Source organism: Pristiophorus japonicus, chromosome 5, assembly GCF_044704955.1.
Source record: "Pristiophorus japonicus isolate sPriJap1 chromosome 5, sPriJap1.hap1, whole genome shotgun sequence".
NCBI classification, from domain to species: domain Eukaryota; kingdom Metazoa; phylum Chordata; class Chondrichthyes; family Pristiophoridae; genus Pristiophorus; species Pristiophorus japonicus.
Window position 1 is genome coordinate 187637072 of NC_091981.1, and position 12997 is coordinate 187650068.

Genomic DNA, 12997 nt, shown 5'->3' on the forward strand with positions numbered 1-12997 from the left:
TTTCAATGGTGGCTGTGGACGTGCTGGATGACATGATTTAAATGAATCTGTTTTAAACATATATACAAGGGGGATGGGAATCTATGCAGGGAGACAGAGGGAAATAAAATGGGGGCAGAAGCAAAAGGTAGAAAGGAGAAATGGAAAAGTGGAGGGCAGAGAAATCAAGGGCAAAAATCAAAAAGGGCCACATTACAACATAATTCTAAAAGGACAAAGAGTATTAAAAAAAACAAGCCTGAAGTCTCAATGCCAGGAGCATGCGTAATAAGGCGGATGAATTAACTGCGCAGATAGCTGTTAAAGGATATGTTGTAATTGGGACTACGGAGACATGGCTCCATGGTAACCAAGGCTGGGAACTCAACATCCAGGGATATTCAATATTCAGGAAGGATAGACAGAAAGGAAAAGGAGGGGAGGTAACGTTACTGGTTAAAGAGGAGATTAACGCAATAGTAAGGAAGGACAGTAGCTTGGATGATGTGGAATCTATATGGGTGGAGCTGCAAAACACCAAAGGACAGAAAACGCTCATGGGAGTTGTGTACAGAACACCAAACAGTAGCAGTGAGGTTGGGGACGGCATCAAAGAGGAAATTAGGGATGCGTGCAATAAAGGTACAGCAGTTATCATGGGTGACTTTAATCTACATACGGATTGGGCTAACCAAACTCGTGACAATACGGTGGAGAAGGATTTCCTGGAGTGTATAAGGGATGGTGTTCTCGACCAATATGTCAAGGAACCAACTAGACAGCTGGCCATCCTCGACTGGGTATTGTGTAATGAGTGAGGATTAATTAGCAATCTTGTGCGAAGCCCCTTGGAGAAGAGTGACCATAATATGGTAGAATTCTTCATTAAGATGGAGAGTGACACAGTTAATTCAGAGACTAGGGTCCTGAACTTAAAGAAAGGTAACTTCAATGGCATGAGACATGAATTGGCTAAGAAAGACTGGCGAATGATACTTAAAGGATTGACAGTGAATAGGCAATGGCAGACATTTAAAGATCACATGGATGAACTTCAACAATTGTACATCCCTGTCTGGCGTAATAATAAAATGGGGAAGGTGGCTCAACCATGGCTAACAAGGGAAATTAGGGAAAATGTAAAATCCAAGGAAGAGGCATATAAATTGGCCAGAAAAAAACAGCAAACCTGAGGACTGGGAGAAATTTAGAATTCAGCAGAGGAAGACAAAGGGTTTAATTAGGAGGGGGGGGAAATAGAGTATGAGAGTAAGCTTGCAGGGAACATAAAAACTGACTGCAAAAGGTTCTATAGATATGTGAAGAGAAAAAGATTAGTGAAGACAAATGTAGGCCCCTTGCAGTCAGAATCAGGTGAATTTATAATGGGGAACAAAGAAATGGCAGCCGAATTGAACAAATACTTTGGTTCTGTCTTCACTAAGGAAGACACAAATAAGCTTCCGGAAATACTAGGGGACCGAGGGTCTAGCGAGAAGGAGGAACTGAAGGAAATCCTTATTAGTCAGGAAATTGTGTTAGGGAAATTGATGGGATTAAAGGCCGATAAATCCCCAGGGTCTGATAGTCTGCATCCCAGAGTACTTTAGGAAGTGGCCCTAGAAATAGTGGATGTATTGGTGGTGGTCATTTTCCAATATTCTGTAGACTCTGGATCAGTTCCTATGGATTGAAGGGTAGCTAATGTAACCCCACTTTTTAAAAAAAGGAGGGAGAGAGAAAGCAGTTATAGATCGGTTAGCCTGATATCGGTGGTGGGGAAAATGTTGGAATCAATTATTAAAGATGTAATAGCAGCGCATTTGGAAAGCAGTGACAGGATCAGTCCAAGTCAGCATGGATTTTTAAAAGGGAAATCATGCTTGACAAATCTTCTCGTTACATCCTCAAAAAATTCCAGCAGAGTGGACAAGGGAGAACCAGTGGATATAGTGTTTTTGGACTTTCAAAAGGCTTTTGACAAGGTCCCACACGAGATTGATGTGCAATATCAAAGCACATGGTATTGGGGGAAATGTACTGACTGGATAGAGAACTCATTGGCAGACAGGAAGCAAAGAGTAGGAATAAATGGGTCCTCTTCAGAATGGCAGGCAGTGACTAGTGGGGTACCGCAAGGTTCAGTGCTGGGACCCCAGCTATTTACAATATACATTAATGATTTAGACGAAGGAATTGAATGTAATATCTCCAAGTTTGCAGATGACACTAAGCTAAGTGGCAGTGTGAGCTGTGAGGAGTATGCCAAGAGGCTGCAGGGTGACCTGGACAGGTTATGTGAGTGGGCAAATGCATGGCAGATGCGGTATAATGCAGATAAATGTGAGGTTATCCACTTTGCTGGCCAAAACAGGAAGGTAGAATATTATCTGAATGGTGACAGATTAGGAAAAGGGGAGGTGCAACAAGACCTGGGTGTCATGGTACATCAGTCATTGAAAGTTGGCATGCAGGTACAGCAGGCAGTGAAGAAGGCAAATGGCATGATGGCCTTCATAGCGAGAGGATTTGAGTATAGGAGCAGGGAGGTCTTACTGCAGTTGTACAGGGCCTTGGTGAGGCCATACCTTGAATATTGTGTACAGTTTTGGTCTCCTAATCTGAGGAAAGACATTCTTGCTATTGGGGGAGTGCAGCAAAGATTCACCAGACTGATTTCCGGGATGGCGGGACTGACATATGAAGAAAGACTGGATCGACTAGGCTAATATTCACTGGAATTTAGACGAATGAGCGGGAATCTCATTGAAACATAAAATTCTGACCAGGATTGGACAGGTTAGATGCAGGAAGAATGTTCCCGATGTTGGGGAAGTCCAGAACCAGGGGTCACAGTCTAAGAATAAGGGGTAAGCCATTTAGGACCGAGCTGAGGAGAAACTTCTTCACTGAGAATTGTGAACCTTTGTAATTCTCTACTACAGAAAGTTGTTGAGGCCAGTTCGTTAGATATTTTCAAAAGGGAGTTAAAGATGGCCCTTACAGCTAAAGGGATCAAGAGGTATGGAGAGAAATCAGGAATGGGGTACTGAAGTTGCATGATCAGCTATGATCATATTGAATGGTGGTGCAGGCTCGAAGGGCCGAATGGCCTAATCCTGCACTATTTTCTATATTTCGATTACGCATTCAATCCATTTGGAGTAAGTGTCCACAATTACTAAAAACTCCTTTCCTAGAAAGGGGCTGTCAAAATTTACGTGGATCCTGGACCACGGTTTGGAGGGCCATGACCACAGACTCAGTGGAGCCTCCCTTGGTGCATTGCTGAGGTGCGAGCAAGTGTTGCACTGATGCACGCATGACTCCAAGCCCGAGTCAATGCCGGGCCACCAAACATGCAACCTAGCAATTGCCTTCATCATGACAATGCCTGGGTAGGTACTGTGTAGATCATGTATAAACGTTTCCCAGCTTTTTTTTGGCAAAGCCACGTGATTATCCCATAAGAGCCAATCCGACTGGATGGACATTTCATCTTTGCATCGGTGAAACAGCTTAATTTCATCTTGCAATTCCCTGGAACGGCCGACCAGTTCCCATTTAGGTCGCAACTCTTTACTAATGATAGCTCAGGATCTTGGTTGGTCCAGGTCCTGATCTGGTGAGCTGTGACGGGTGACCCCTCGCTCTCAAAAGCGCCTATGTCCACTAGCAAGTCTGTGGGCTGCGCCATTTCAACCCCAGTGGTGGGTAATGGTAGCTGGCTGAGAGCATCGGCACAGTTTTCAGTGCCTGGTCTGTGGTGGATAACATAGTCATAAGCAGATCATGTTCGTGCCCATCTTTGGATGTGGGTTGAAGCATTGGTATTTATACCTTTGCTCTCTGAAAAAGCAAATGAGCGGCCTGTGGTCAGTTTCAAGCTCAAACCGAAGTCCAAATAGGTATTGGTGCATTTTCTTAACCCCATATACACAAGCTGACGCCTCTTTCTCGACCATACTATAGGCTCTCTCAGCCTTATACAGACTTCTAGACGCGTATGCAACTGGTTGGAGGTTGCCCAATACATTGGCTTGCTGTAGCACACAGCTGACCCCGTACGATGAGGTGTCACAAGCTAGCACTAAACATTTACATGGGTCATGGTGTACAGGTAACTTATTTGAACATAGCAGGTTCCTGGCCTTCTCAAAGGCTGTGTCTTGCGATATGCCCCAAACCCAGTCGTCACCCTTATGTAACAACGTGCAAAGGTTCTAACAACATGCTCAACCCGGGTAGAAAGTTACCAAAATAGTTGAGGCGTCCCAGGAACAAACCCAGCTCCGTCACATTCTGTGGTCTGGGTGCATTCTTGATGGCCTCTGTCTTTGAGTCAGTGGGCCGGATGCCGTCTGCTGCAATCTTTGTCCCCAAAATTCGACTTCTGGTGCCAGGAAAACACACTTTGAGCGTGTCAGCCTGAGTCCCACTCTGTCTAGGTGACTTGGAACCTCTTCCAGGTTGTGCAGGTGTTCGATAGTGTCACGACCAGTGATCAGGATGTCGTCTTGAAAAACAACGGTGCGCGGAACAGATTTCAGCAAACGCTCCATGTTTCTCTGGAAAATGGCTGCAGCCGAGTGCATCCAGAAAGGGCACCTGTGGTATATAAACAGCCTTTGTATGTGTTGATGCATGTCAGTCCATTTGAAGATTCAGCCAGCTCCTGTTTCATGTAGGCGGAGGTTAGGTCGAACTTGGTGAACGACTTCCTCCCCACCCCCCGCTAACGTTGCGAACAGCTCATCCACCTTGAGCAGCGGGTACTGGTCCTGTCGTGAGACTTGGTTAATCGTTACCTTGTAGTCTCCGCAGATTCTGACCGTGCCATCGCTTTTCAACACCGGAACAATTGGACTGGCCCACTCATTGAACTCAACTGGTGATATGATTCCTTCGCGTTTGAGTCTGTCCAGTTCGATCTCAACTTTCTCCCTCATCATGTACGGAACCGCTCGAGCCTTGTGATGGATAGGCCGTGCAACAGGGCCGAGATGGATCTGTACCTTGGCGCCTGTGAAGTTGCCGATGCCTGGTTCGAATAGCAAGGGAAACTTGCTCAGCACTTGAGCACGAGGCGTCATCCACTGAAGATAGTGCTCTGATGTAATTCCAATTCCATCTAATATTTTCTAGCCAGCTTCTGCCGAACAGCATTGGACCATTGCCTGGAACAATCCACAATGATAGGTCATGCACAGCCGCATCATATGATACCTTCACTGCCGCACTTCCAATGACTGGTATGAGCTCTTTGGTGTCGGTACGCAGCTTTGCATTGATCGGGCTCAGTTTGGACCTTTGTGCTTTATTGCTCCACAGTTTCTCGAAAGTCTTCTGGCTCATTATTGACTGACTCGCACACGTGTCCAACTCCATGGATACTGAAACTCCATTTAATTTGACTTTCAACATTATAGGAGAGCTCTTCGTGGTGAAGGTATGTACCCCATACACTTCTTCCTCTGGTTGAGTTGCCTGTGCTGCGTGATCCGCACCAGATCGATTATCCTCTGCCTCGTGGTATGTCATAGCACGTTTGCACATTCGCTGGGGAGCCCCATCATTGCGCAGCCTTTGCACATGTAGTGCTTGAATGGGCCCTATGATTGCCCCCGCAGCGCCAACACGGTGCTAATGGATTCACATTCACCCCCTGAAGGCGGACTCTGAGTCATCACAGGTCTTGCAGCTGAAGACGTATAGGCCCTGCCATGTGCAGTTCGGCCTGCTAGCAACGTAATTTTATGCACAGTACTTGCCGGTGAGCTTCAATGTTGAGAAGATATCAGTTTGGTGTTATCGTCCGTGGTCATGCATGCCTGGGCGATCGCGATGGCCCTGCTCAGATCTAGGGTTTCGGCAGCCAACGGCTTTCGAAGAATGACCTCATGGCTGATGCCCAGCATGAAAAAGTCCCGCAGCATTTGCCCCAACGCAGCTCCAAAATCACAAGGTCTCTTGCGGCATCTCAGGTCAGCAACATAATTTGCCACGTCCTGGCCCCGGAGCGATGGTGAGTGTAAAAACAATATCTGGCCATGAGGATACTCTCCTTTGGCTTGAGGTGGTCCTGAACCAACGTGCGCAACTCTGTATATTCCTTCTGCGTTGGTTTTGTCGGTGCGAGCAGGTTCTTAATGAGGCCGTATATTTTAGGCCCACAGATGTTGAGGAGAACCGCCCTACGCTTGGCCGTGTTAGTGTCTCCATCCAGCTCGTTGGCCACAAAGTACTGGTTGAGACACTTGACAAAGGCTTCCCAATCCTCACCCTCTATGAATCTCTCGAATATTCCAACGGCAGCCATCGTTGCGTGAAGGTTCGTATTCTGTTACTCATCGCCAATTGTTGTGTATAGAAGAACTCCACAAGGCTCAGTACTGTGAGCTAAACTTAGTGTGACCTTAGTCATCTTTATTACAACTCCAGAGTGCCGAAACAACATGGCAGCCAACCTTTTATACTGGCCTTGCACGTGTATGCAGGTGACCATTTGGACTCCAACAGTCGCGCCCTCTTGTGGCAAGTATTGCATAGTTACATACATAACAAGGAGTGTTGTGGTAACTAAAAAGTAGTTACATTTATTCTTCAAAAAATAAAACTGCTACAATTGGCTTGCATTAATGGGTTCTGTATTGGCAGTCAGCCTGACCCTCCAGGATCTACGGTGGAGGGAGCGGAGGCAGTGAGAAAGAGTAGAACATGTGGCCAGAGGGAGGATGAGTCCATCAGGGCTCTCAACAGGAGGCCTTACCTTTCAAGGATATTCAGAGAGCACTTCTACTACCTCCAGTTAAGCGAGGAGCAGTGTATTAGGAGGCTCAGCTTCATCAAGGAGATGGCCGCAGAACCCTGCCACCTCCTGCAACCAGACTTTGAGCCTCAGATCAGGGTGCCGATGGCTCTCCCAGTGGCAGTCAAAGTCACTGTTGCCCTCAATTTCTTCACCAGCAGATTCTTCCAGTCTGCAACAGGAGACATAGCTAACATTTTGCAGTTCGCTGTCTATGGCTGCATCCGCCAGGTCACAGATGCTCTCTACAGGAGAAGAAGGGGCTACATTTCCTTCCCCATCACCAGAGAGAAGCAGGATGAGCGGGTATGTTGGTTTGCTAGGATAGCGGGATTCCCCATGGTGCAGGACGCCATTGACTGTACCTACATGGCTTTGCAGGCACCGCATTACAATCCTGACATCTTCCATAACTGCAAAGGGAACCACTCACTTAATGTGCAGTTGGTGTGCAACCACACACAGTAAATCCTCAATGTGAATACACACTATCCTGGCAGCAGCCACAATGCCTTCAGCCTTCACCAGAACGGTGTGCTAGCACTCTTCCAGCTACCACGTTAAACTCACGGCTGGCTGGTCTGAGACAAGGGCTATCCACTCTCTGCCTGGCTCAGGACTCCCCTTTGCAACACCAACACTCCTGCCCAGCAGTCATATAATGGCAGACAAGGAATATCATCAAGCAGACCAATGGCCTGCTCAAGCAATGGTTCCGCTGCCTTGACCACGCGGAAGGAGTCCTGCAGTACTCGGCTCTCCAGGTGTCCCATTTCGTCGTGGTCTGCTGCATGCTCCACAACTTGGCCTTCACAAGCGCCCAGTCCTTGCCATGGATTGCAAGAAATCCTCAGGAGGAGGAGGAAGGCAGCATGGAGGAGGATGAGGAACAGGAGCGAGGGAGGAGGCAGCCACTCAATTGGCATTCTGGAAGGGTGGTCTGTGATCACCTCATCAGACTACGGTTCTAGTCAATTAAACCCCAGATCCCCATTGCTTACCACATCCCTGTTATTCCATCCCTGTTGCAGGCCATGTCACAATGCAAAGCTGAAATGAGAGACACTACAAAAGAAACCAAACTGAATTAATAAATTTATCGACAATCAGTGAACACATATTTACACCAAAAATATTACTATTCACCCTTGTACAATCCCTTAGTGCCTCTCATTACTGTGCTTTTTCCTACTCTAGTGCTCCTATGAATGTTGGCCCTGTGGCAGCAGGGCTGTTGGAAGGCTGCTGAGTGACCGTACGAGCAACTTCAGATGGTCCTGCAGGACGTCTTCAGCCAGCTCTGAACCTGGGAGGCCTGGCTATAGACTGTATCACCTCCGCATGGTCGGCAGCAGTCTGGGCTGGCTGGATATCGAGCAGCAACAAGGGCAATGGCAGAGTGGCAGTGGTGGAAGCAGGAATTCTGTCATCCTGAGGGAGGACAGCAAGTTCCTGCTCCACTGACACTTCCCCGGGACAGCATCTCAGCATCCCTAACAATCTGTTGGAGCACAGATAGCTGGCATGCTGCGACACCGTGAAAGCCCCAGCTACAATGGCAGCAGTCATAGCTTCAGTGGCATCAAGCTGAGACTGCATGAGAGCAGTCTGAGATTGCGTGCCACCAAGCATAGACCACATTACAGTATTGAGACGTTGCATCGCTTCCGCCTGTGATGCAATGGAAGCTGCCAGATCGCCCATCACAAGCGGCATCAGTTGTCTGGCTCCTTCTCCTTGACCTGCTGCTGCTTTGCTGCACCAGTAATGCTGAGAATGAGGTTCTGCAGCATTAATGAACCTCCCTTTTAAGAAGTGGAAAATGCCTGTGGCAATGATGACATGCGATTAGACTGCATGTCATCATTGGTCTACCCTTTTGAGTGTAGCGCCAATGAGCATGGGCTTTAAGGCTTGAATTAGCGCTCCAATTATTTGTTTGAGCACTGAGAATGAATTTTGCATGCAGTCTTAAAGCATTAGCACCTGGCACTCACTTTCCAACTTTTCTAATGACACCGCCCATTCCTGGATTATAACGAATTTCTCGCCATTTGAATATTAGTGGGATGCAATTCTTTATCCAAAGAAAAGTGAAGTGAATGACAGAATCTGTTTGTGCACAAGTACAAATGTTAACCCAAACTGTTAATAAGAATTCAAATACCTGGTTGTTTGATAAAACAAGCAGAAGTTTGGTTTGAAGGAAAAATAAACTTCAGGTGTATAGAAAATAAGCAGGTCGAAAGATTGATGGAGGTTAAACAGAATAAGATAGTAAAAGGAATCAAGATATGGAAAGAACAAATTGTAAATCCAAACTAAAATTTATGTATATCATTGTAGAGAGTATAAGAAACAAAGGAACTAAAGTCATTGTGCCTGAAATCCCGGTGCTGGGCTTCCCGCGGGCGCTCGCCTGAAAATAGTAAAAAAGATCCACACCTACCTTTTGCTCCTGCGCCTTCCAGCGATCCCGGTCAGAGGCCTCATCTTCCTGCGCATTGGAGCGCATTCACATCTTGGAGATGCGGAGGGAGAAGCTGGAGTCACATGACAATGGACAGCCAATTAAGGTTCAGTATTTTCTCATTCATAATAATGGGAACTCCGTCATTATTATGAATGAGAACCCCCCAAACACCCAAACACAAATAAAAAATTAAAAAGAACTCCTCACATATTTAACATTAATTTAAGTTAAAGTTGATAAAGGTGTTAGAAAAAATATATATTTTTTGGATTTTGTTTTAAGTTTTGTAATTAGGGTTTAAAATAAACTTATCTTAGTGGGCAGGGTTTTTAACATAAAATTGTTTTTTTTTAATTTTATTTTTATATGTTTTAAAACTCTTACGCTGGTAGGCTAGGTGCCTGCTTTTACTAAATGCAAAAGTTTTCAGGACATTCGCTGGGCAAGAGATGGGCAAATAGCTTGTCCTTGCTGCCGAGATGCGGCCATCTGTCAAGCCAGAACTTGACAGATCGGAAAAGCTAGTTTTCGGCGCATGCACAAGGTGGGTGAGCAGGAGGGTGGGAATCAACTATGTGGCTCATGCTGTGAAAAATATGGCACAGACATGATGGGATGAATGGTATGTTTCTGTACTGTAATAGTCTTTGATTCAAAATGAAAGTTGCATTTTCCATTTGAAATTAATTGAAATAGACGAATAGCTGCATAATATGATATGATTTTGGCCAGCTTGCCACCCGCTTGCGCTGGAAAACGGGATGATAGATGGAGAGTCTAGTGACTGCTCCTCTTGCCCATTTAGCACTGATTTTGGTGCTGGCCTGAATTCCCAGTTGAGCAGCTTACCATAGTATGAATGAAGAAGCAGCAAGTTAGGCCAAGAGGGAGAAGTAGTTGTGAAAGCAGTAGCAGCTTTTGAGGTTCTGAGTGCAAGCAGAAGGACGATGCAGTGAAGTCTTCCCTGCTGACTTATGTACAAGCATGGATAGGGCTGAGGTAAAGTAGGTTTCTGCAAGTCTGTGCAGAGAATATGAGATGTGAAAAGGAGCCTTACCTTGCTACTTCTGGTGAGGTGATTACATTTCTTTCTGCACTGCAGCCAGATCGTGGGGATAACACTGAGTGCATTCACATGTTGTGCCACCTCTCACCATGCCTGTTACCAACTGCCTTGATATCAGTCGACCATATAAGAACATAAGAATTAGGAACAGGAGTAGGCCATCTAGTCCCTCGAGCCTGCTCCGCAACTCAACAAGATCATGGCTGATCTGGCCGTGGACTCAGCTCCACTTACCCGTCCGCTCCCCGTAACCCTTAATTCCCTTATTGGTTAAAAATCTATCTATCTGTGATTTGAATACATTCAATGAGCTAGCCTCAACTGCTTCCCTGGGCGGAGAATTCCACAGATTCACAACCCTCTGGGAGAAGAAATTGCTTCTCAACTCGGTTTTAAATTGGCTCCCCCGTATTTTGAGGCTGTGCCCCCTAGTTCTAGTCTCCCCGACCAGTGGAAACAACCTCTCTGCCTCTATCTTGTCTATCCCTTTCATTATTTTAAATGTTTCTATAAGATCACCCCTCATCCTTCTGAACTCCAACGAATAAAGACCCAGTCTACTCAATCTAAGGTAATCACCTCATCTCCGGAATCAGCCTAGTGAATCGTCTCTGTACCCCCTCCAAAGCTAGTATATCCTTCCTTAAGTAAGGTGACCAAAACTGCACCAGTACTCCAGGTGCGGCCTCACCAATACCCTGTACAGTTGCAGCAGGACCTCCCTGCTTTTGTACTCCATTCCTCTCGCAATAATGGCCAACATTCCATTCGCCTTCCTGATTACCTGCTGCACCTGCAAACTAACTTTTTGGGATTCATGCACAAGGACCCCCAGGTCCCTCTGCACCGCAGCATGTTGTAATTTCTCCCCATTCAAATAATATTCCCTTTTACTGTTTTTTTTTCCCAAGGTGGATGACCTCACATTTTCCGACATTGTATTCCATCTGCCAAACCTTAGCCCATTCGCGTAACCTATCTAAATCTCTTTGCAGCCTCTCTGTGTCCTCTACACAACCCGCTTTCCCACTAATCTTTGTGTCATCTGCAAATTTTGTTACACTACACTCTGTCCCCTCTTCCAGGTCATCTATGTATATTGTGGTCCCAGCACCGATCCCTGTGGCACACCACTAATCACCGATTTCCAACCCGAAAAGGACCCATTTATCCCGACTCTCTGCTTTCTATTAGCCAGCCAATTCTCTATCCATGCTAATACATTTCCTCTGACTCCGCGTACCTTTATCTTCTGCAGTAATCTTTTGTGTGGCACCTTATCGAATGCTTTTTGGAAATCTAAATACACCACATCCATCGGTACACCTCTATCCACCATGCTCGTTATATCCTCAAAGAATTCCAGTAAATTAGTTAAACATGATTTCCCCTTCATGAATCCATGTTGCGTCTGCTTGATTGCACTATTCCTATCTAGATGTCCCACTATTTCTTCCTTAATGATAGTTTCAAGCATTTTCCCCACTACAGATGTTAAACTAACCGGCCTATAGTTACCTGCCTTTTGTCTGCCCCCTTTTTTAAACAGAGGCATTACATTAGCTGCTTTCCAATCCGATGGTACCTCCCCAGAGTCCAGAGAATTTTGGTAGATTATAACGAATGCATCTGCTATAACTTCCGCCATCTCTTTTAATATCCTGGGATGCATTTCATCAGGACCAGGGGACTTGTCTACCTTGAGTCCCATTAGCCTGTCCAGCACTACCCCCCTAGTGATAGTGATTGTCTCAAGGTCCTCCCTTCCCACATTCCCGTGACCAGCAATTTTTGGCATGGTTTTTGTGTCTTCCACTGTGAAGACTGAAGCAAAATAATTGTTTAAGGTCTCAGCCATTTCCACATTTCCCATTATTAAATCCCCCTTCTCTTCTTCTAAGGGACCAACATTTACTTTAGTCACTCTTTTCCGTTTTATATATCGGTAAAAGCTTTTACTATCTGTTTTTATGTTTTACGCAAGTTTACTTTCGTAATCTGTCTTTCCTTTCTTTATTGCTTTCTTAGTTATTCTTTGCTGCCGTTTAAAATTTTCCCAATCTTTTACTTTCCCATTAACCTTGGCTACCTTATACGCATTGCTTTTTAATTTGATACTCTCCACGGCTGGTTATCCCTTCTCTTACCGCCCTTCTTTTTCACTGGAATATATGAGGGACAGAGCACCTCTATTCCAATCTGAACTTGCTCCATCTGCACATTAGGTAATAGAATTGGGTTCAGCTTGATGCCCTTCACTCCCTCACACTCCCAGCTTGCTGAAACTCACGTTCTACATTCACATATGAAGAATGATAACTTGGGTAACTGGTGTTTGTGGAGCCTTATTCCAGTATCAGTTATTGCATTCAGGATAAGAGGCAAGGAAGTAGGGGAAAATTGGAAAAGTAGAGAAAAGATCAGATCAGTAATGAAATGATAAGTTCATTCAGTTTTACTATTTAGCTATAAATTAAGATTTAGCTGTGTTCAATAGTGTGTTGGCCTAATATTTTTTTATTTTTCTGCTCCACCCACACAGTGATTCATTAACTAATTTTTCCTTTTTCCACAGGTATAAAATCACAGACAATAACATTTAAACCTTTCGGCCTGAAAAGTAAGAAGATTTACATGATAGAAGTTATTGTCGGTGAGTAAGACTCTTCAC

At 45.4% G+C, this 12997-nt stretch overlaps 1 protein-coding gene across 1 annotated transcript in view; it reads left to right on the plus strand.

Moving 5' to 3' along the window:
• The window catches only part of LOC139264127 (polycystin-1-like protein 1), a 245772-nt gene that overhangs the window by 130231 nt on the left and 102544 nt on the right, over window positions 1–12997 (plus strand). Inside the window, exons 26-28 of the mRNA XM_070880217.1 lie at window positions 6637–7093; window positions 7985–8231; window positions 12902–12979. Of these exons, the coding sequence (XP_070736318.1) occupies window positions 6637–7093; window positions 7985–8231; window positions 12902–12979 (782 nt within the window). The remainder of the gene's footprint in view (window positions 1–6636; window positions 7094–7984; window positions 8232–12901; window positions 12980–12997) is intronic.